Source organism: Malaclemys terrapin, chromosome 4 (genome assembly GCF_027887155.1).
Source record: "Malaclemys terrapin pileata isolate rMalTer1 chromosome 4, rMalTer1.hap1, whole genome shotgun sequence".
Classification (NCBI taxonomy): Eukaryota; Metazoa; Chordata; order Testudines; family Emydidae; genus Malaclemys; species Malaclemys terrapin.
Window position 1 is genome coordinate 103,193,838 of NC_071508.1, and position 23,729 is coordinate 103,217,566.

General features: G+C 43.7%; 1 protein-coding gene across 3 annotated transcripts in view; it reads right to left on the minus strand.

The window, feature by feature from the left end:
- PRKD1 (protein kinase D1) overlaps nucleotides 1-23,729 on the minus strand; it is a 316,426-nt gene that overhangs the window by 287,045 nt on the left and 5,652 nt on the right. Inside the window, exon 1 of one of the 3 annotated variants that reach the window (XM_054027844.1) lies at nucleotides 22,085-22,102. The exons of the other annotated variants lie outside the window; for them this stretch is intronic. Coding sequence (XP_053883819.1) covers nucleotides 22,085-22,087 — 3 coding nt within the window. The 5' untranslated portion in view covers nucleotides 22,088-22,102. Of the gene's footprint in view, nucleotides 1-22,084; nucleotides 22,103-23,729 lie in introns of those variants that run through there. 3 annotated transcript variants of the gene reach the window in all.

Below are 23,729 nucleotides of genomic sequence, written 5' to 3' on the forward strand. Positions count from 1 at the left end.
AGTCCCACCAAATCCCAGCTCACATGGGGGGGGGGGGGGGAGATGGGGGCAAACCCATTGGGCAGGAGAATGTGGTGCTGACAGAACTCCTGACCCTATTTTCCCCAAGTCCCCCTTCTCAGTGCCCCACCCCTCTCCCACTCCCTATCACCTGCCCCCCAATCCCTCTCCTTCCCCCCATCCATCCCCCTCCCCACAATCCCCCTTGCTACACCCCAAATCCACCTCTACCTAGTTCCATGTTCTCTTTCACCCCAATAACTCTCCCCTCTTATTTTGTTGTTAAAAAAAATAGTTCCAACACCTTCGCAATGTGCTCATATTACAATTTCCGCAAATAAAAAAAAACCTTTGATAGAGGCGGATTGGAGCAATAGGTTTTGTGCCCTGGGATGGATTCAACAGTGTCTGGTATGATGCTTGGATTCAACATTTCTTCAGAGCCACATAGGTCCTGTGATGTAAAGGTAGTTTTCCAGGTAGCCTCTTTCACTGCACATGCATAGTGTAATTCATTAGGCATGTTAATAAGCATGTGAGGCTTAGAACAGTTTGCGACACACGAAATTGGAGCAGCAAAATCTTGTTTACATAAAGCTTTAACTTGATTTCCCCCAAAGGGCTGGTGGGTGTCATGCATTCTGTTGGGATAGCCCTTCAATGTCTGAGATTCTGGTGCAATGATCTGAGGCCTGCTTTCATCTGTATCTGTGCACAAAAATTGGTTGCTTGAATTTGCCAGCTGTAAGAAAAGCTGTTTTTCCCCAGTGTTGCATCTCAGGAACCCCTTGGTCAAATGGCCCCAAGTTTAGATCAGTAACAGAACCCCGCACTCTTGGGAGAAGCACCAAAGTTCAAGACAATCCGAGTAGTTGTGCAGATTTTAGGGCACTTAGAGTCGAACTTTAAACAGAAAGCTGGTCTTAACCTTAACTATAGCAGAGCTGTTGCGCTGATATAATATCGTAGTGTTGGGAAAGAAGTATGAGTAGTTCCAAAAATATTACTGGAACAACAATTATTAACTTCTCCCCAAAGGAGATAGTCTTAGGAACAGACAGCGCCAAAATAGCAAAATCAAATAGATTATTATGAATAGAACCCATATTGGAATGACTGGTTAGGCAGTATACAACATCAGATGGAAGTAAATCATTGGACAATTTTCAAACCAAATTGAAGAAGAACTTTAAATGCTGTACATATCAACATAATCTACATTCTAATGGCTGGGGATTTGTTACTGCATTTTCCTTGTCTGTCTGTTTTTGAAATGTTGGCAATTTATTAGTGTCACATTATATATCATTTCCTCTTTTCTCCTTCCATCCTGATTGCTCAGAGGAAGAAGAAGTCCTCTGGCTGCTGGGCTGTAGCATGTGCAGGGAAAACTAACACTGTAAATTCTTTGTACCACTGTACAATAACAATCTTTGTAGAACAGGGGTTCTCAACCTGTTTCTTTCTGAGCCCCACCGTGCAACCTGTTATTAAAAACTCCACGGACCACCTGTGCCACTACAACTGTTTTTCTACATATAAAAACCAGGGCCAGCATTATGGGGTAGCAAGCAGAGCAATTGCCTGGGGCCCCACACCACAGGGGGCACTGCAAAGCTACATTGCTCAGGCTTTGGCTTCAGCCCTGGGTGGTGGGGCTCGGTGCCCCAGGCTGCAGTTCCATGTGACAGGGCTTCAGCTTTCTGCCCTGGGCTCTAGCAAGTCTAACGCTGGTCATGCTTGGAGAACCCTCTGAAAGCTGCTTGTGGCCCCCCAGGGAGCCCGGAACCCCTGGCTGAGAACCACTGCTGTAGCATACAGCCTTAAATGACACATTCCCTGCAGTCTGCTTCTGAAGCACACCTTTTTTGCACAAAATGTTCCAAAGAGGCAAAGAGTGAGTTGGGGGGGGGAAGCAGGGGGAGGGAGAGAGGATACGCATAATGACCACCTAACCTCCCTATGTTGAAGTCCCTATGTTTCCTCACTTCCAAAATTCCACTGACATCCTGCTCTAATAACATGGGGCCCATTTAATACACCCTTAAAATCAACAAACTACAGAGATCTCAAGTGACCCCATCAACTGGTGAGGACTTTGAAACAAAAATCTCTTCAGAGTATAGAAAGAAGCCTGAAGAATTAAACAATGGTTTATTATACATATGAAAATTAACTTAAGAAGAGATTTTTATGTATAAAAAGAAAGGACATTTGGATTTTTTTCATCATTTTGGTTAAAAAATACTTTCAGAACCTTCCTGGGGAAAATTGGCTTACTTGGGTCAAAGCATGATTTTTCCTACAGTATTTAAATTTGCATATTAATACAATTACATGCTTAGACAGATAACCAATGCACTACTGAGACATAAAAAAAAGAAAAGAAAAAACACCATCACAAAAGTCCAGTAATTCTGTACCCAACCCTGCATGTCAAAGATCCTCTTCTTAAATACCTGTCATCTAAAACAGTACATGGGAAGAAACACGTCATCCTTTCATTTTTTAAAGGGATAAGAAAGATTTACTTGTGTTGGCATATGCCTGTCATTATCATTTCAGCCAAAGTTATCTATATGCTTAGGACCATGAGGTATACAGGAAAAGCATATGCCTCTGCTAAATATCTCCTACACAGCAACACACACGACAAATTATCAATACTAATCAAATTACATACCACAGAAACATAACAGTTTATTGTCATCAGGGTTATTGTGTACCAAAAGAAAATTGTATAACATAACAGAGAAGGACCCAATTTTAAGACTTATTGTGCAAGATAATGTTTGAACCAAGGATGCATTCAGGGAAAGAGACCTAGACCTTCAATGCCAGAAATATATTCCCTTCACTGTAAAAATATTTCACATACTGCACCACTTTCTCAACCAGCCGAGTAAATCTAAATAACAGTACTGTGTAGTAGGTGTTTGTTAACAGACACATATATAGTGCTCTGAAATTATGAAGGAGCTCTGTATATTGATAATAGAAAATCAATAAGCACCAATATACAACATGCAAGTGCTTTTTCAAAAAAGTTTTAAGCAGACAAGATCTGAATGTTAATTTTTTTAAAAAAATCTTAGTTAGCATTTTACTTACATTCTCCAGCTTTATCCCAGAAATACTCATTTGAAGTACTAACTGTGTAATATAAGATATGTAATAAATAAATAAATAGGATCTTTATAAACATTACATAAAAATTAACAAAAAGTTAAGAATCTGTGCATACAAATCCTACTCTTCTGTCTCTAAAAGTTAATTCTTAATTTTAGTTAAGTGATCAGGGCTAACAATTCACTATTAAAAATATGTAGTTCTTACAGAGTGCTTTTCATTGGTAGAGCTCATATCCCTTTATAAAGGCAACCAGTAGCATTATCCCCATTTTACAGATGGGGAAACTGAGGCACAAGGTGGCAAAGTGACTTACCCAGGGCCACCAAGGATGTCAATTGCAGAACTGGGAATAAAACCCAGTTCTCCTGAGCCAGTTCAGTGCCCTTTGTCTTTCTGAGGCCCCCCACAACGTGCTATAAAAACTCCACAGCCCACTTGTGCCACAACAACTGTTTTTCTACATATAAAAGCCAGGACCAGCGTTAGGGGGTACAAGCAGGACAACTGCCTGGGGCCCAATGCCACAGGGGGCCCCATGAAGCTAAACTGCTCAATCTTCAGCTGGGGTGGCAGGGCTCGGGGCCCCAGGCTTCAGCCCCATAAGGCTTTCTGCCCTGGGCCCCATCAAGTCTAATGCCAGCCCTGCTTGGCGGACCTCCTGAAACCTGCTCGCGGCCCCACAGGGGACCCCAGACCTCTGGTTCAGAACCACTGCACTAGGTCACACAGCCTCCCCTAAATTACAATATCCAGAAAGCCAGGAGGCCAATATATTTCAATAGATTTTAGGATTAAAATATTAATAAAATGTAAGCATTAATTATTCCAATGCAAAGGATTATTCACTCAAACAGAACAGAAAAAATATTGCACATATAGAGAAAAATTAAATTGTTTTCATAACACTGAGTACATACAGTAAACAAAGTTTTGCTGTTTCTCAAGAAGGAAGTATAAAGATATAATTTGCTTTAACAAACTTTTACTTATTTTCAAATTGTTCCAAAACGACTAGGATTAACTCATTTACAAAGAGGAGTATAAGTGTTCTGAACACAAAGCTTGGAAACAAATAATAGGATTTATCCCTGGATTAGAAGAGATTCAGTAGGTCTTAATCTTTTCAGACATAGTTGTAATTCTCATCTACTGTAATGAATCTCATTCCTACACACTGACATGTAACAACAGTGTGACTGGTGCACTGCCGTTAGTTATGGCTGCTAATCATTAATGTTTATAGTTAGCACAACCCTCAAATGACGTTGTAATGAAAGTTTGGCATAAAATTCAGCAAGGAGATTGCTACTTCTTTTATAAATCTCCTAGTTCTGGCATTTGGTTATTACGTGAGTAAACTTAAATCTGTCTTCAACATTTTTAAAATCTCCTGTTTTATTCTATACATACATTCACCATCTAGATGAAGGTGATATGCATGTGATAAACTATACTCAGCATGCATTGTTTATCCCCTCAACTGCACCCTGGTCATTAACTCACCTCCCCAAAGACTACACCCAATGTTTCAGATCACTCAGCAGCTTCATATAGGCACTATTTATTTCCCCATAAATCAGAGTATTCACCCAAAAATTACAATGGGACAAGATGGGCAACATGAAGATATAAGAGCATTCCTTAAAAAAATATTTTTTACCAATTATTTTTCATCTTGCTTTTTGCAATTATATCCAACTATCAAGCAAGCCACTTATCTTTTTTCCCTACTTTCTCTTTCAATATTTTAAAGTTACCTTGTAAATAGTATTATAGTAACTACTATAACAGAAGAGCTGCTTGACTGCATCATTCTTAAGAATACACCCTCTCTGGATATTGCCTCTTGGAGGCATGTTATTAAAAGACAACATATACACTGAATGTAAATCCAGCTGTATCCTATCCAGAGCAGAAAGTGAGTACGACTGGAATGCAAATTCACAACACACAGCAAAACACCCTTGGATCACTGAAGCCAGGAAACTCCACACTCCACATGTGAATTGTGCCTTGAGGATCCCAGAGAGATTCCAGCTGCATCAGGTGGAGGGTGTTGCTGCATTACTTTAAACAGACCAAAGTTTCGTTAATCATTATGCTGAAATCCACAAACTCAGGAGAAATACACAAAGCCATTGAAGGGTGGAACAGAGATCAGATCAACTAAACTATTTTAACACAAAATTGGAATATAATCCCAATAATCCTTGGTGCAGATTTGAGACACCACAGCTCTGTTACCAACCTTAGCCAGGTTATTCCCCAGCAAAAATCAAGTATTTGGGGGTGGGGGAGAAGAGGAGAGGAGGGAGAGGGGAGATTAGTAAGAGTATGATTGGAACTACAGCACTTGACTATGACATTAAAAGTAAAAGCAGTAACTTTGTTTTCTGAATTCTGAAGTTTTCCATATCACAGTACTCCTCTTCTTGGAAGTCAGTTTGGGATAGCATGAAGATTAATGCATAGCTCATGTAGCTAAAATATAGAAGACGAATGGCAACATGTGTTTTCAACAGAATAGTGCAAGTGTTTTTTTCCCCCAGAACTGCTCATTTTGATAATCTTTTCTGCATTGTTGTTTCTCCAGTCATTACATACTATGTGTCATCCTCTATTATTTGCACAATTATGGTTTTAACTGCTGCAGCTAAGTTTGGATGAGGTTTGACAGTTGAAACACCGAGAAATGAGAATTTCCCAATGTGCCTTTCATAACATTTCAACCAAAAATCTGGTAGGTAGATTTAAGACAACTCTTTTTGTTACAGTGATTTACCAATTTTGCTAAGATACAGGGGCATGCAGAGATTTCTAAAGAAATCAGAGCTGATGTCCTGTTAGATAAGAGAAATATCAGTTGCATTATGAAAAAATACATATGCCAGTGTTTTTAAATCAAGAGATTTTGCCCCTTTTTAACTTCAGACTGTTCTAAGTTTCACTGCAGAGAATCTTCTTCCGCAGAAGTTGCTCTGTTCAGAATGACAATCTCCCTAGTGGAAAAGAACATTGAGAAGACTATACTAGTGACAGCTGCACTCACATCGTGCAAATGGCCACTGTGCACCTGAACATGTGATCATCCTGCTTGACACACTGGGGACTGACCGGCAACCTCCAGAGTTAAAAGCATGAGTTGTTACGCTTGAGTTAAAGAGCTATGGTCTAGGTAGGGGCCATAACAACTCAGATACTCTGTGGGTCAGCACTCCATGGGTCAGTACTCACTCACCAGCTCATTACATAAACACAAAGAAACCCAATCCTGTATGTTTAATATTTTAGCATTACAGTAACTCCTCACTTAATGTTGTACAGTAACTCCTCACTTAAGGTTGTAGTTATGTTCCTGAAAAATGCGACTTTAAGTGAAACAATGTTTAGCAAATCCAATTTCCCCATAAGAATTAATGTAAATGAGAGGGTTAGGTTCCAGAGAATTTTTTTTTTAACCAGACAAAAGACTATATTATATTATATATACACACACACAGTATATGTTTTAAACAAACAATTTAACACTGGTACACAGTGATGATGATTGTGAAGCTTGGTTGAGGTGGAGGAGTCAGAAGGTGGGATATTTCCCTTACTGCTAAATGATGAACTAGCAATTGGCTGAGCCCTCAAGGGTTAACTCTCTCTCTACACAAGGCAGCAGGAATGGAGGGAGATATGTGCATTTCCCTTAAGTACACTGCCTTGTTAATTAGATCAGCTTGCTGATAGGCAGCTGCTGCAAGCTCCCTCTGTCCTGAGTCCTGGTCTGTCCCCCTTGCTCTATGGAAGATGGGGTAAGCAGGGTGCAGGTGCAGGGAGCACCCTGACATTAGCCCCCTTCTTCCTTCCCTCCCTGCTGCACAGCAAGCAGGAGTCTCGGGGAGCAGCTCCAAGGCTGAGGACAGGAGCAGCACATGGCAGTGGGGGGAGGGACAGCTGAACTGCAGGCAGCTGCTGCACAGAGAACTTCAGGGAGTGGGAAGCTGATAAGGGGAGCTGATAGGGGAGCTGACGGTCCACCCTGGTTCTAAGCCCCCACCAGCTAGCTGCAACGGGCTGCTTTTCCTGCAAGCAGTAGACAAAGCAGGCCGCTGCCAAACGACATTAGAAGGGAGCATTACACAACTTTAAACGAGCATGTTCCCTAATTGATCAGCAACGTAACAACGAAACAACGTTGACCGGGACGACTTTCAGTGAGGAGAACAGGAGTACTTGTGGCACCTTAGAGACTAACAAATTTATTAGAGCATAATCTTTCATGGGCTACAGCCCACTTCTTCGGATGCATATAGAATGGAACATATATTGAGGAGATATATATACACACACATACAGAGAGCATGAACAGGTGGGAGTTGTCTTACCAACTCTGAGAGGCCAATTAAGTAAGAGGAAAAAAAACCTTTTGAGGTGATAATCAAGATAGCCCAGTACAGACAGTTTGATAAGAAGTGTGAGAATACTTACAAGGGGAGATAGATTCAATGTTTGTAATGGCTCAGCCATTCCCAGTCCTTATTCAATCCTAAGTTGATTGTATCTAGTTTGCATATCAATTCCAGTTCAGCAGTCTCTCGTTGGAGTCTGTTTTTGAAGTTTTTCTGTTGTAAAATAGCCACCCGCAGGTCTGTCATTGAATGACCAGACAGGTTAAAGTGTTCTCCCACTGGTTTTTGAGTATTATGATTCCTGATGTCAGATTTGTGTCCATTAATTCTTTTACGTAGAGACTGTCTCCTGCGGATACAGACTAACACAGCTGCTACTCTGAAACCTTTCAGTGAGGAGTTACTGTAGTTATGTTCCTGAAAAATGCAACTTTAAGTGAAACAATATTAAACGAATCCAATTGTCCCATAAGATTTAATATAAATGCGGGGGGGTTAGGTTCCAAGGAAATTTTGGGGGGGCAGACAAAAGGCATTATACTGTATACAGTACAGTACTGTACTGTGGTTGGGAAGTGCCCCTGGCTTACCCCACACAGGCACAGCCCGCTGCAGGCAAGGACACTAGGAAGCACCTTTGCAGCAGCAGCTTCTCCGGAGCACAGGCTTGGATTTTGCAGGGAATGTTCCACACCCGCCTCTTCCTGTCCCCGCTCCACTCCAGGCCCACCTCTTCCCACCCCCATTCCACCTCCTCTCCGGAGCACGCCACATTCCCCCCCCCTCAAATCCTAAGCACCTCCAAACAGCCATTTGGCGGCGCTTAGGACTTTCTGGGAGGGAGGGAGGGAGGGAGGGAGGGAGGGGGAGGAGCGGAGATGCAGGGCTTCCCCGCTCCTGCCCCTCCCTCCCAGAAAGTCCTAAGCGCAAAGTGCTGGATGGGAGGGGGTGCAGCAGGGAAGTCCCGCGTCTCCACTCCTCCCCTTCCTGCCCAGAAAATCCTAAGTGCCGCTAAACAGCTGTTTGGCAGTGCTTAGGACTTTCTGGGAGGGAGAGGCAGGAGCAGGGAAGCGCTATGTCTCTGATCCTCCCCCAAACTGCCAGAAAGTCCTAAGCACTGCCAAACAGCTGTTTAGCGGCACTTAGGATTTTCTGGGAGGGAGGGGGAGGAGTGGAGACGCGGGGCTTCTCCGCTCCTCCCCCTCCCTCCCAGCACTTCGCGCTTAGGACTTTCTGGGAGGGAGGGGCAGAAGCTGGGAAGCGCTGCGTCTCCGCTCCTCCCCCTCCCACCCAGAAAGTCCTAAGCACTGCCAAACAGCTGTTTGGCGGTGGGGGAAGTGCTGGGAAGGAGGAGGAGGTGGCGGAGAAGCGGAACTTGTGCAATGCTCCCTTGTAAATTCGCTGCTCTTCCACAGAATCTTACAAGCAGGCAGCCAAACGACGTTATAAGAGAGCACTGAACAACTTTAAAGGAGCATGTTCCCTAATTGAGCAGGGACATAACATTGAAACAACGTTAAGTGGGACAACGTTAAATGAGGAGTTACTGTACTTAACCAAGCAGTCTTAGTTTATATGTGTGAGGATTTCTTTAGGGTGCGGGGATGTCAAGTTTCCTAAGATCTGGTGTGCAATTTGAACATTCAGGAGACACTATTTTTTAATGTCTTTAGGACTGGACCAAGTGGCCGTCCCACTCACAGCTGCATCTTCCCTGTAATTTGGAAATTGATGTGATTATTGTGGAAATCTCTTCCTAAAGAGGAAAATAGTTTCATTTTTAAGACAAACCCATTTAAAATCTTAAAAAGAGGACAAACTGAACATATTTTAAGATTATACGCACATATTAAAGAGGGAATGTGCACTTTAAAAAGGAACAAGAGTGACGTGAATACAGGAATGGGATTTGGGAATGTTAAAATTACTGTTCCAATTTACAAATGGTAGTATATTGTATGTCATGTATTTAAAATTACACTTGCACAAGCTATAGGGAGTCAGCCACTAACAGAAAAGCCTCTAAATGCAGGCACACACAAAGGAAGGGCTCACGTCCAAGTAACATTCATGTTATTTACTTTTGTTAAGAACTATAGTTTAATACACTCAGCAGTGAACTGTCCTTAGTGATTCTTTCACAATTCCTGAGTTTCAGTGACTGCAGCACATGCACAGTCAGCAGCCCACAACCATTAACCTGTGTTACAGACAGCGGCACGTTGTCAGAAGATGATATATTTTGCTTGGTGCAAGAAGTGCAAGTTTTCCTCTCATCCAAAAGTGAGGAAGCACACAGAATTGCAAGGAACCAAACAGACGGTGCAGAGATTCAGAGAAATAGCAAGCGCAGATGAGAAATGGAAGTAAAACAACAAAGAAAAAAAAAGTACTATAAATTAAAATTCATACCTAAGTTAGTGGTATATGCATGGATCTATGCAAACTTTCAGCACCATTACTGGTAGATAGCAATTTGATACAGAACTAGAGATCATGGAAGTAATGCTTCCTAATCTTTAGGAAAGCTTCTCCAGCAGAAAAAAACAAAAGAGGAGGATTTAAAAGTAACAAACCTACTTCATGCACTGAGTGAGGAAGCTCTTGAAATGTTCAACTTATAGCAGAAAGGCAGAAGGTTTATAAATTATTTTAACCCTAAGAAGGATATTGTTTTTGGATGGCACCAAATCTATTTTCATCCTCACCTGGGAGCATGTAGATAAGAATGTAACAGAACTGAGTCAGAAAGCACAAACTTGTGAGTTTGGTAGAATTGAAAATGATATGCTAGACAAAAAGCTGAGAGAAAGGCTATGAAGGGAACCAAAGGTCCTGGACATTTGCAGGACCTGAACAATGCAAATGGATAACATGTCTTGGCAAAACACTGAAAAGTCTACATCGGCTATTCAGATCTTACCACATGAGGACCTGCATTAATCAACTGTGCATACACATCATACAAAAAACCTATTCTCACAAAGTGGTAAAGCACAGTAAACATGTCCTGTTTGTGGCCACATGTGACAATGAAATTGAGTTCACTCTGCACACATGAGCAGAGCAGCAAAGCCACCTCAAAGGAAAGGGTACAAATCTCTGGCTGAAACAGACAGTTTGTACTCCCTGGAGAGACAGTATCATGGATTGACAGTACTCATGCAGCTACCCCAACAGAAGCTTGATATTCAACTCTCTATACAAGGAATATATGTATAAAATTTAAGCTTGATGCTGAGACTGGAACAAATATTTTATCAGAACATACCTTTAAAAAAGGGAAGAAGGAGGATCCAGGGAACTACAGGCCAGTCAGCCTCACCTCACCTCAGTCCCTGGAAAAATCATGGAGCAGGTCCTCAAGTAGGGTGACCAGATCACCAAAGACAAATATCGGGACGCGGGGGGGGGGGGGGGGGGGGGTGACGTGGGGGGGGCGTGGCGGGGGGGGGCCAAAAAAAAAAAAAAAAAAACCAACCTTCCTCCGCAAGCGCTGGAGGGAGGCCCGGGAGACGCAGGGGAAGCACGGGGCCGGGGTGAGTGAGAGCCCGGCCTGGCCCCGAGCAGGCAGGACTCAGTCGGGTGGTAGGGCGAGGAGGGGGGCGGCCCGCGGGGCCAGGCGGCGGCTGTTCTCCCCCCCGGGCAGCGGGACTCGGGAGCAGCCGCTGCTGTAGCTCCCACTGCCGCGGGGGAGGAAGCGGCCATGGCGCTCCGCGGCTGCGGCTCTGGCGCCCCCGAACCCCCCGAGCCGGGGCCTGCTGCGGGAACCCAGCAGCGCGCACGCTGGGCCCAGCCCCTGGCCAGTCGCGTCTGGGCTGCCCAGCTGGTGCTATCCCGCGGCGGCCCCGGAGTGGGGGCAGCAGGCCCCAGCCCCCCCCGTCCCGCTCGGGTCCCGCAGGGGAACGAATGGGGCTGGGCTGCCGATGCCTCCACTCCGGGGCCGCCGCGGGATAGCACCAGCTGGGCAGAGCCCAGACGCAACTGGCCAGGGGTTGGGCCCAGCGTACGCGCTGCTGGGTTCCCGCATCAGGCCCCGGCTCGGGGGGTTCGGGGGCACCGCAGCCGTGGAGCGCCATGGCCGCTTCCTCCCCCGCGGCAGTGGGAGCTGCAGCAGCGGCTGCTCCCGAGTCCCGCTGCCCGGGGGGGGAGAACAGCCGCCGCCTGGCCCCGCGGGCCGCCCCCCTCCTCTCCCTACCACCCAACTGAGTCCTGCCTGCTCGGGGCCAGGCCGGGCTCTCACTCACCCCGGCCCCGCGCTTCCCCTGCGTCTCCCGGGCCTCCCTCCAGCGCTTGCGGAGGGGGGAGGAATGGTGAGCCCGGGGAAGAGGCGGGGATTCGGGGAGGGAGCCAATCGGGGGAGGAGGGGGCGGAGTCGGGGCCGGGGGGTGGTGCGAGCACTTCCGGGCTCTAGGCTCCGGGGCATTTCCTTGTTTGTCCGGTTGTCCCGACCGCATGTCGGTCGGGACGCGGGACAAACAAGGAAATATCGGGACGGTCCCGATAAAATCGGGACGTCTGGTCACCCTATCCTCAAGGAATCAATTCTGAAGCACTTAGAGGAGAGGAAGTGATCAGGAACAGTCAGCATGGATTCACCAAGGACAAGTCATGCCTGACTAACCTAATTGCCTTCTATGAGGAGATAACTGGGTCTGTGGATGAGGGGAAAGCAGTGGATGTGTTATTCCTTGACTTTAGCAAGGCTTTTGATACAGTCTCCCACAGTAGTCTTGCCAGCAAATTAAATAAGTATGGGCTGGATGAATGGACTATAAGGTGGATAGAAAGCTGGCTAGATCGTCGGTCTCAACGGGTAGTGATCAACGGCTCCATGTCTAGTTGGCAGCCGGTTTCAAGTGGAGTGCCCCAGGGGTCGGTCCTGGGGCCAGTTTTGTTCAATATCTTCATTAATGATCTGGAGGATGGCGTGGACTGCACTCTCAGCAAGTTTGCAGATGACACTAAACTGGGAGGAGTGGTAGATACACTAGACTAGAGGGTAGGGACAGGATACAGAAGGACCTAGACAAATTAGAAGATTGGGCCAAAAGAAACCCGATGAGGTTCAACAAGGACAAGTGCAGAGTCCTGCACTTAGGAAGGAAGAATCCCATGCACTGTTACAGACTAGGGACCGAATGGCTAAGAAGCAGTTCTGCAGAAAGGGACCTAGGGGTTACAGTGGACAAGCAGCTGGATTTGAGTCAACAGTGTGCCCTTGTTGCCAAGAAGGCTAACGGCATTCTGGGCTGTATAAGTAGGGGCATTGCCAGCAGATCGAGGGACGTGATCGTTCCCCTCTATTCGACATTGGTGAGGCCTCATCTGGAGTACTGTGTCCAGTTTTGGGCTCCACACTACAAGAAGGATGTGGAAAAATTGGAAAGAGTTCAGCGGAGGGCAACAAAAATGATTAGGGGTCTGGAGCACATGACTTATGAGGAGAGGCTGAGGGAACTGGGATTGTTTAGTCTGCAGAAGAGAAGAATGAGGGGGGATTTGATAACTGCTTTCAACTACCTGAAAGGGGGTTCCAAAGAGGATGTATCTAGACTGTTCTCAGTGGTACCTGATGACAGAACAAGGAGTAATGGTCTCAAGTTGCAGTTGGGGAAGTTTAGGTTGGATATTAGGAAAAACTTTTTCACTAGGAGGGTGGTGAAGCACTGGAATGGGTTACCTAGGGAGGTGGTGAAATCTCCTTCCTTAGAGGTTTTTAAGGTCAGGTTTAACAAAGCCCTGGCTGGGATGATTTAGTTGGGAATTGGTCCTGCTTTGAGCAGGGGGTTGGACTAGATGACCTCCTGAGGTCCCTTCCAACCCTGATATTCTATGATTCTATGATTCTAAGGCAGATTCTGGGTTCAGTCAAAACAAGAAGGCAGTCTTATGTTATTCTAAGAGCATATACTGAAGCTCCAGGATAGAACCTGTAGGTGAGCACAAGTCATTCTCATGGCAGTAACAGCCAAAGGGAAAAAAAAAATCAGATTCTGAATTTTCATTCTTACACTACTACTAGACAAAGAAGTTTTCACTGAGCTCAACCAAGTATGAAGAATGGGAACAACACACACTAAGACCCCATTTTCAAAGAAGGATTAGTTGTACAATACCCAAATGTCTTTCAGGGACTAGTACAGTTCCCTGGAACACAACATACAGTAGAACCTCAGAGTTACGAACACCAGAGTTACAAACTGATCAGTCAACCACACACCTCATTTGGAACAGAAGTACACAATCAGGCAGTGGCAGAGACCAAAACAAGCAACTACAGTACATTACTGTGTTAAACGTAAACTACTTAAAGAAATAAAGGGAAAGCAGCATTTTTTTTCTGCATAGTAAAGTTTCAAAGCTGTATAAAGTCAATGTTCAGTTGTAGACTTTTGTAAGAATCACCATAATGTTTTGTTCAGAGTTACGAACATTTCAGAGAGTTACGAACAACCTCCATTCCTGAGGTGTTTGTAACTCTGCGGTTCTACTGCATACACTATACCATCAGTTGCCCTGCAATACAAGGATGCAAAAATATAACATCTTCTGAGTCTGACAGACTCAAAATTGTACTAAGATGTTTGGAAATGGTGGATGTAATAGCTAAAGTAAACACACCTACACTTTGGGTTAACAACTGGGGCGGGGAGGGAAATTAACTTAAAATATACAAGCAATCTCTGAACAGTTAGCCATTATCTTCAAGAACTCAGAGGACAGATGAGTCCCAGCTGACTGAAGAAGGGCAAACAGAGTACCCATCTTTAAAAAAGGGAATAAAGAGGCCCTGGAGAATTATAGACCACTCCACCTATCTGGAAAGATACTGGAATAAATTAAACAATCAGTTTGAAGAAACACACGGTGGGTGAGGTGATATCTTTTATTGAACTAACCTCTGTTGGTGAAAGAAACAAGCTTTCCAGCTACAGAAAGCACTTCTTCAGGTCTCTCTAATTACCTTGGAACCAACACAGCTACAACAAAACTGCAATCTGTTTGTAAGCACCTAGAGGATAACAGGATACAAGTAATAGCCAACATGGATTTGTCAAGAACAAATCATGACAAACCAACCTAATTTTCTTCTTTGACCTGGTTATTGGCCTAATGAAGTGGTTCCCAAACTTGTTCTGCCGCTTGTGCAGGGAAAGCCCCAGGCAGGCCAGGCCGGTTTGTTTATCTGCCGTGTCCGCAGGTTCAGCCGATCGCGGCTCCCAGTGGCCGCAGTTCGCTGCTCTAGGCCAATGGGAGCTGCTAGAAGCAGCGGCTAGTACGTCCCTCAGCCCGCGCCGCTTCCAGCAGCTCCCATTGGCCTGGAGCAGCGAACCGCGGCCACTGGGAGCCACCATCGGCCGAACCTGCAGATGCGGCAGGTAAACAAACTGGCGGAACAAGTTTGGGAATCACTGGCCTAGTGGATAAGGGGAAGCTGTAGACATGACTTTGATTATAGTAAGGCTTTTGATACAGTCCCACATAACATTCTCATAAGCAAACTAGGGAAATGTGGTCTAGATGAAATTAATACAAGGTGGATGCAAAAATGTTGAAAGACCATACTCAAAGAGTAATCAGTGGTTCGATGTCAGACTGGGAAGGCGTATCTCATAGGATTCCACAAGGATCAATCCTATGTCTGGTACTATCCAATGTTTTCATTAATGGCTGGGGTAATGGAGTGGGGAGTATGCTTATAAAATTTGTGGATGACATCAAGCTGGGAAGGACGAGAAGCACTTTGGAGGACAGGATTAGAATTCAAAATGACCTTGACACACTGAAGAAGTGATCTGAATTCAACAAAATGAAATTCAAAAAATACAAGTGCAAAGTAGTACACTTAGGAAGGAAAATAGTGGATGATAAATTGAATATGCACCAACAATATGACGCAGTTGCAGAAAAGGCTAATATAATTCTGGGATATATTAACAGGAGTGTCAGATGTACAAAATAGGAGATAATCATCCCACTCTACTCAGATCTGATGAGGCCTCAACTGCAGTATTATGTTCATTTATGGGCCCCACACTTCAAGAAAAATGTGGGACAGCCTGTACCCTTATGTTCACCCCTTTTACAAGACTATGATAAATTTTGTACAAAGATGCCTGGTGAAGTATCATTTGAAAACTCATAATTTGCTGCTCATTATTATCCTGGCAAAATATGTGTGGCAACACCGTATGTAAAATTATAAGATTCTACTGTATAACATTACTGAGATATGTTCCAAGTTCGGAAAAGCAGACACAAACTAGTTCCTCAAAGACAAAAGGGAAACTGATGCCTCACCCAGGTGTCAACAAAATCAAATGGACTATCAACTGGTTAAGTGGCCATTCTTCAGCAGGAAAAAGGGTGTGAGAGAAATCCACACTTCGGCAAAGAAATAGCTTGAGGTTACCGTGCCCCAGGCCTTCTGTCTCCTGAACCTCAGCTGGAGATGATTCTCAAAGTATGAAAATGTGGAACAGATGCCTCAAGTTACTCTTCCCTTCCTTTCTGCTCACAGAAACACCACCACCTGAAGGGCAAGGAAATTAATACTGAACTGGGGGAGGAGTCCTGGCTGAAAGGATTCCAGTTGGTAAGCCTGCTAGAGCATGTGGTGAGCGAAGCCTTTGCTTTGAATTTATTTAGCTTGTTAAATTAGATATTATTAAGATACTAATTTTGTTTTATCTTTTGTTTTCTTGTAACTAATTCTGATTTTTATGCATCATTACTTGTAATCACTTAAAATCTATCTTTCTAGTTAATAAACTTGTTTTATCGTTTTATCTAAACCAGTGTGTATTTGGATGGAAGTGTTTGGAAAACTTCATTTGGGATAACAAGATTTGTGCATATCATTTTCTATTAATGAAATGACGGACTTTATATAAGCTTAGATTGCCCAGGAGGGTGCTGAGCAGTGTAAGATGCACATTTCTGTGGGAAAGTCTAGGACTGGGAGTTTGTTGGTGTTGCCCTGCAGTGTAATTCATGACTATAGCACTCATACAATATAGCTGGGAGAGATGTACATGCTGGAGGCTGTGTGTGAGCTGACCAGGAGTGGTTGCTCTCAGAGCAAAGCAGCGTAAAAGGCACCCCAGTTTGCAGAATTGAGGGGACACAGCCGGCCATCAGTCCTGATCATAGAATATCAGGGTTGGAAGGGACCGCAGGAGGTCATCTAGTCCAACCACCTGCTCAAAGCAGGACCAATCCCCAAATCCCTAAATGACCCCCTCAAGGATTGAACTCACAACCCTGGGTTTAGCAGGCCAATGCTCAAACCACTGAGCTATATTGTATCTTGGGGAATGTCACAATGTGGAAGAACTGGAAAGCGTCCAAAGGAGAGCTACAGAAACGATAAAAGGTTTAGAAAATATGACCCTATGAGGAAAGGTTAAAAAAATAGGTATGTTTAGTCTTGAAAAAAGAAGACTGAAAAGGGACCTGATAACAGTCTTCAAATATGTTAAGGGCTGTTATAAAGAGATCAGTTATCAATTGTTCTCCACTGAAGGTAAGACAAGAAGTAATCAGTTGAATCTGCACCAAAGATGATTTAGGTTAGATATTAGGAAAAACTTTCCAACTGTAAGGATAATTAAGCACTGGAATAGGGTTCCCAAGGAGGTTGTAGAATGCCTTTCGTTTGAGGTTTACGAAACAAGTTAGACAAACATCTGTCAGGGATGGTCTAGGTGTATTTGATCCTTCCTCAGCATGGGGGGGCAGGAATAGATGACTTCTTGAGGCTCCTTCCAGCCCTATATTTCTGTGATTCTATACCTGGATCCTCCAGATCTTAATAAGGCCAGAAAAAGGCAGCATTACATCATTCCAACACCAATATATGTCCAATGTCAACTGGGTGGCAAAAAATTGACATTAGAATTTGCTCACAATGTGTGACAACAAGTAACTTAACATTCTGTGATGAATATTCCTTCCCTCTTTACTCCATTTTTGCTAAGATTTTTCAGAATTATTATTGATTTTTCAAAGTAACACAGAAACATATTAGAACTCATGCAAGAAAAACAAATCCAGGTATCATTCACATTTTAGAGGACATTAGGTCAAATTATCATATTCTCATAAAAACCAGGAAGGATCACATAGCCTAATATTCCAGTCTTTCACTCTTAAGCTTAACTTCATCTTTCTCCTCTCCCTCCTCCCACACTTACCCCTTAATGTACTAAGTCACTTCGGCTGCCACTTTTTCAGCAAGTGCAAGCACAACACCTTTAATCTTCTTTTATAAATTAGGCTCTTCAAACATTTTTATTGATCTACAATGCACTGTCTTCAAGGAAATAACTTCCCTCATATGGTTCAATGACCACTACTGCATACAGTTCCACAGATGGGAGTCTAACCAATGTCTCATATAGTGAGAGTTTTACAATCCATCACACCACCAATAAAATCTTGTATATTGTTTGTCTTTATAGTGATTGTCCCTTAGTTCCATTATTTTTCCGAGATAATCCCCAGATCTTCTATCTGCTGGGTGATAGGTTCCTCCCTCATCCCCAGTATATAATAATAATCATAAACCTTTCTACATTTAATTGCATTTAGCATCACATGAGCAAGTCTCCTAAGTAATACCAGTCTTTTTTAATCTGATTGCATTGCCCCTCATTATATACTCTACTTCCAACTTCATCATCATATGGAAACTATAGGCAAAATTCTCTGTGAAGTTCTCCTCCATAGCTCGGATCTCTTTAATATTAAGAATGTGGAATTCCCAGCAAGGTCAATGGGATTTCATTAAAGGAAACAGTCATAGAAAAAGTAATAGAAGTCTGCATCGAGCTCTGAGATTTTGTTCTCAAATTAGCTCACAATGAAATTATTATTATTAGGGCTGTTGATTAATCACTGTTAACTCACACGATTAATGCAAAAAAATTAATCACAATTAAAAAAATAATCATGATTAATCACAGTTTTAATTGCATTGTTAAACAATAGAATACCAATTGAAATGTATTAAATATTTTGGAAGTTTTTCTACATTTTCAAATATAGTTATTTCAATTACAACACAGAATACAAAGTCTACACTGCTCACTTTGTATTAATATTTTATTACCAATATTTGCACTGTAAAATGATAAACAAAAGAAACAGTATTTTTCAATTCACCTCATACAAGTACTATAGTGCAATCTCTTTATCATGAAAGTGCAACTAACAAATGTAGATTTTTGTTACATAACTGCACTCACAAACAAAACAATGCAAAACTTTACAGCCTACAAGTCCACTCAATCCTACTTCTCGTTCAGCCAATCACTAAGACAAACACGTTTGTTTACATTTATGGAAGATAAAACTTCTTATTTACAATGTCACCAGAAAGCGAGAACAGGCGCTTGCATGGGACTTTTTATAACCTGCATTGCAAAGGATTTATGTGCCAGATATGCTAAACATTCATATGCCTCTTCATACTTCGGCCACCATTCCAGAGGACATGCTTCCTGCTGCCGACACTCATTCAAAAACTAATGCATTAATTGAATTTGTGACTGAACTCCTTGGGGGAGAATTGTATGTCTCTGGCTCTATTTTACCCGCATTCTGCCATATATTTCATGTTATAGTAGTCTCAGATAATGACTCAGCACATGTTCATTTTAAGAACACTTTCGCTGCAAATTTGACAAAACGCAAAGAAGGTACCAATGTGAGATTTCTAAAGATAGCTACAGCACTTGACCCAAGGTTTAAGAATCTGAAGTGCCTTTCAAAATCTGAGAGGGATGAGGTGTGGAGCAAGCTTTCAGAAGTCTTAGAAGAGCAACACTCCAATGCGGAAACTACAGAACCCAAACCCCAAAAAAGACAATCAATCTTCTGCTGATGGCATCTGACTCAGATAATAAAAATGAACATGTGCCGGTCCGCACTGCTTTAGGTTGTTATCATGCATCCATGCTGATGACAGGTTCTGCATGTCCTCTGAAATAGTGGTTGACGCATGAAGGGACATGTGACTCTTTAATGCATCTGGCAGGTAAATTTATTGCAACGCTGGCTAAAACAGTGCCATAACACCTGTTCTCACTTTCAGGTGACATTGTGAACTAGAAGTGGGCAGCATTATCTCCTGCAAATGTAAAACTTGTTTGAGCAATTGGCTGAACAAGAAATAGAACTGAGTGGACTTGTAGGCTTTAACGTTTTACATTGTTTTATTTTTGAATGCAGGTATTTTTTGTACATAATTCTACATTTGTAAGTTCAACTTTCATGTGCAACTATAGTACTTGCATTAGGTGAATTGAAAAATACTATTTCTTTTGTTTTTTACAGTGCAAATATTTGTAATCAAAATAAATATAGAGTAAGCACTGTACACTTTGTATTCTGTGTTATAATTGAAATCAATATATTTGAAAATGTGGAAAACATCCAAAAATATTTAAATAAAAGGTATTCTATTATTAACAGTGTGATTCATCGCGATTAATTGTTTTCATTACTTGTCAGCCCTAATTATATATAAATGTACAGAGTTCCTAAAACAACCACTTGGAATACTCCATTTGTAACCCCTTTCAAGCCTGCAAAAGTTTCAATGGTTCTGTTGATAAGCCCATTCTCACCTCATTCTACCTCTCATTCTATGTGACTCTTCTTTTTGTAGCCTTTAATCTCTAATATGGAACCATGTCAAATGCTTTCAGAAGATATAACTATGCTATACCCACCAAATTTCCCTTGCCTATAATGGCAGGGATACAACTACCCCACCACAAAAGTTACTTACTCCACTATTTCCTTTGCCTAATCAAAACTGACTCCTGTTAATCTAACTAGTCTTTTCCAGTTGTTCCCTCACCACATTCCTTAAAATAATTCCCCCAAAAAGCTACTGTTACACACATTGGCTTATAGTTTCTGGGTTTGCCTTTGGATCTTTTTTTATTAAAGCTTAATACTTTCAAATCTTTAGAAATCTCTCAAAGCTACTAAAAAAATTTTAAAGACCAATTAAAAAAGGATCATATTTATCTGCTTACTTCACAATTTATCTGGATCTTGTTCTTTGTATACTTCAAAACTATCTAATTGTTTTATAATCAGTTCTGTTATCTGTAAACTACTTGTAATGTTATTTACCTGCAATAATATTGTTATACTATAAACTGAAGCTCTGCTTATGTTGCTCTTAGAAAAATGATCCATGGCTCAGATATATCTCCACTTTCTTCCTCTGTTTCAGATAAGTATACTGTTGATTTGTCTCTAAAAAGAATATTTCCTATTTGAAATTATATATGCAGTTCAGTTTTAATTAGGTATCTCTTTTGTATGAGAGAAAAAGGGCCTATATTCATTCAGCAGGAAAAAAAAAAAAAGCTAGGTAGGTTGTTTATTCAGGAGGTACACAGAAGGGAGAGAGAGATTCTGAATGAAAGGCTCAAGTTAGATCAGAAAGTTCATTTAGGGTATCACAATTTCAGAATAACTTTACCTATATTCCCACTCCACGGTCACGTAATGGCACCCCCTTAAAGGTTTCCAGCTCCCAGCCATCACCTTGGGTGGGTGGAGATGTACATCTAATTCCCTCTGACCAGGGGTTTTAAAGCTGCAGAGCTCCCTGCCATACATTCAATATCCCCAGCAAATCAGTCTCCCTAAAAGGCGGCATGTGCTTTGCTTTCTCTCTGGGCTATGACCAGTGTATTGCTAAGGTTGCCAACTTTCTAATCGCACAAAACCGAACACCCTTCCCCCACCCTAGCCCTGAGGCCCCACCGCTTCTGCGAGGCCCTGACCCCCCGCTCACTCCATCCCCCCTTTCTCTGATGCTCGCTTTCCCGCACCCTCACTCACTTTCACCAGGCTGGGGCAGGGGGTTGGGATGCGGGAGGGGGCGAGGGCTCTGGCTGGGGGTGCAGGATCCAGATGAGACAGAAATGAGAGGTTCAGGGGGCTGGAGGGGGCTGGGGCAGAGGGCTGGGGTGTGAGTGGAGGGCTCTGGCTGGGGGCACAGACTCTGGGGTGGGGGCTGGGAATGAGGGGGTTTGGGGTGCGGGAGAGGGCTCAGGGCTGGGGCAGGGAGTTGGGGCAGCTCCTGGAAGCATCCTGGATGTTCGGCTCCTAGGCTGAGGGGCCGGAGGTTCTGAACGCTGCCAGCCAATGGAAGCTGCAAAGCTGGCGCTCGGGGTGGGAGCAGCATGCGGAGCCTCCGTGGCCGCTCCTGCGCCTAGGAGCCGGACATGTTGGCCGCTCGTGCGAGCCACATGGAGCCAGGGCAGGCAAGGAGCCCGCCTTAACCTTGCTAGGCTGCCGACTGGACTTTTAGCAGCCCCGTCAGCAATGCTGACCAGAGCTTCCAGGGTCCCTTTTCGACTGTTCCAGTCAAAAGCCAGACGCCTGGCAACCCTATGTATTACCAGCAGTTAAGTTACCATACAGCTTCTTCCAATCTAGCACCTTTATTCTTAAAATAAAAGCATTACAGAGAAAGCATATAAAAACAATATATGAACCTACACTCATGCTAAAAAGCTTACCATAGACCACCTCCAACTCCAACATAGGACTCTGGTAGATGTCAGTCTTCTAAACCCCAAAATTGTGTTTTTCCTGTGGTTAAAAGTTCAAATTAAATCTTTAGATCAGGAACCAGAATGAAGTTTGGGCAGCTCAGCCATATCTTTATACAGCCTGGGTCTTTGATCTTGCTTTCCATAATAGGGAATGAGCAGGCAGTTGGCCTCTCACCAAGCCTTTTGAAGCTATGCCTTGAGTTTTGCATAATCAGAGATGTGGAATTTGCATTTGCTACTCCCTTGGAATTCCCCAGGAAATCCACTTACTGTCCTAGAAAGTTCATACTTATCTGGCACAATTCAATATAGTCTCGAACTCCTTTACATGTCCCAGGTCTCACATCTGTCACATCTTGCCCCTAGGGAAATTACATACAATCCCGGCCCACCTTAATACAATAAGGCCTTCCAAGGATATTGCAGGAAATTGTGATACCTGTCATACTGGGGATTTAATGCTTTGTTACCTGTCTGCCTCTGTTTAAAGGTCCCAGAGAATACAGATGTGTAGGTGAGTGGAATATCCATTCCTTCTTCTATAGAACAAGATAAGGTGTGTAGGTATATCCTAATGCAGAGGTTCCCGAAGTGTAGGGCACGCTCCCCTAGGGGGGCATGGAGGACCACCTGAGGGGAGCAGGAGGCCTTGGCCAGCTCCCCGGGGGTGGGGAGGGAGCGCTACCCAGCCCCACCCCACCCCTAACTGTGCTCCGATCCACCCTCCAGCCATGTTCCCAGCTCACGGTCCCACACGCACGTGGCCCCGTCCCCAGCCTTGGCAATGGCCGTAACTCTGAGGCTGGGGACAAGGCGGGGAGGGGAGCCACACCTGGCCATGGGCCTAGCTGCTGGCCCCCACCACAGCCTGGCTGCGGCTCTGTTCCCACCCTCGCCCCGAGCAGGCCTCAGACTCACCCACAGCTGTGGCCCCAGCCTCGGCCCCCTTACCCTGTCCATATTCCCTCCCTCCCACCCCACCCCACCCCACCCCAAGCCACGCCAAGCCATGGCCCCACTCCCAGCTTGGGGGGGGGGGCTCGCAGACAGGGGTAAGGGGCTGCACAACCCTCAAAAGTTTGGGGACCACTGCCCTAATGTGTAGCAAACATAGGCATCCCTCCTGCTTGCATGCTTAGTGGAAGGCTATGAGTTTTGTTCACAGAGGGGAAAATCCTCTTGATTCTGAGTATATGTCCTTCACTGCAATTAAAAGACAAGACAAAGAAGCAATTCTCTGTCTGTCTCTTTACTAACCTCACTTACTTCATTCCCACCCCTAGGAAGGGATTTCTTTGATTACTGTCAAACTCTTGTTTACTTTAGGATGGTTTATGCAGAGTGGAACAAATAAACCCTATGTGTTTTCTGGGGCTGTTTGAAAACCCTTGCAGACAAGGGAAAGCACTTTTTAATATTAATTTTTTCCTTAGATAAAAGTCCCTTTTCCCCATTCAGGTCATTGATTAGAGAACGGTGGCTAACTATGTTAGGGCCATATTAGGTGCCCCTGACCAAAGACAGCCAGGAAGACTGTAAGCAGGTAACTTTCTGCAGCTAATTATGTTTATCATATGTCCATGAGAGGTGGGGTACCTTGGTTCAGGAA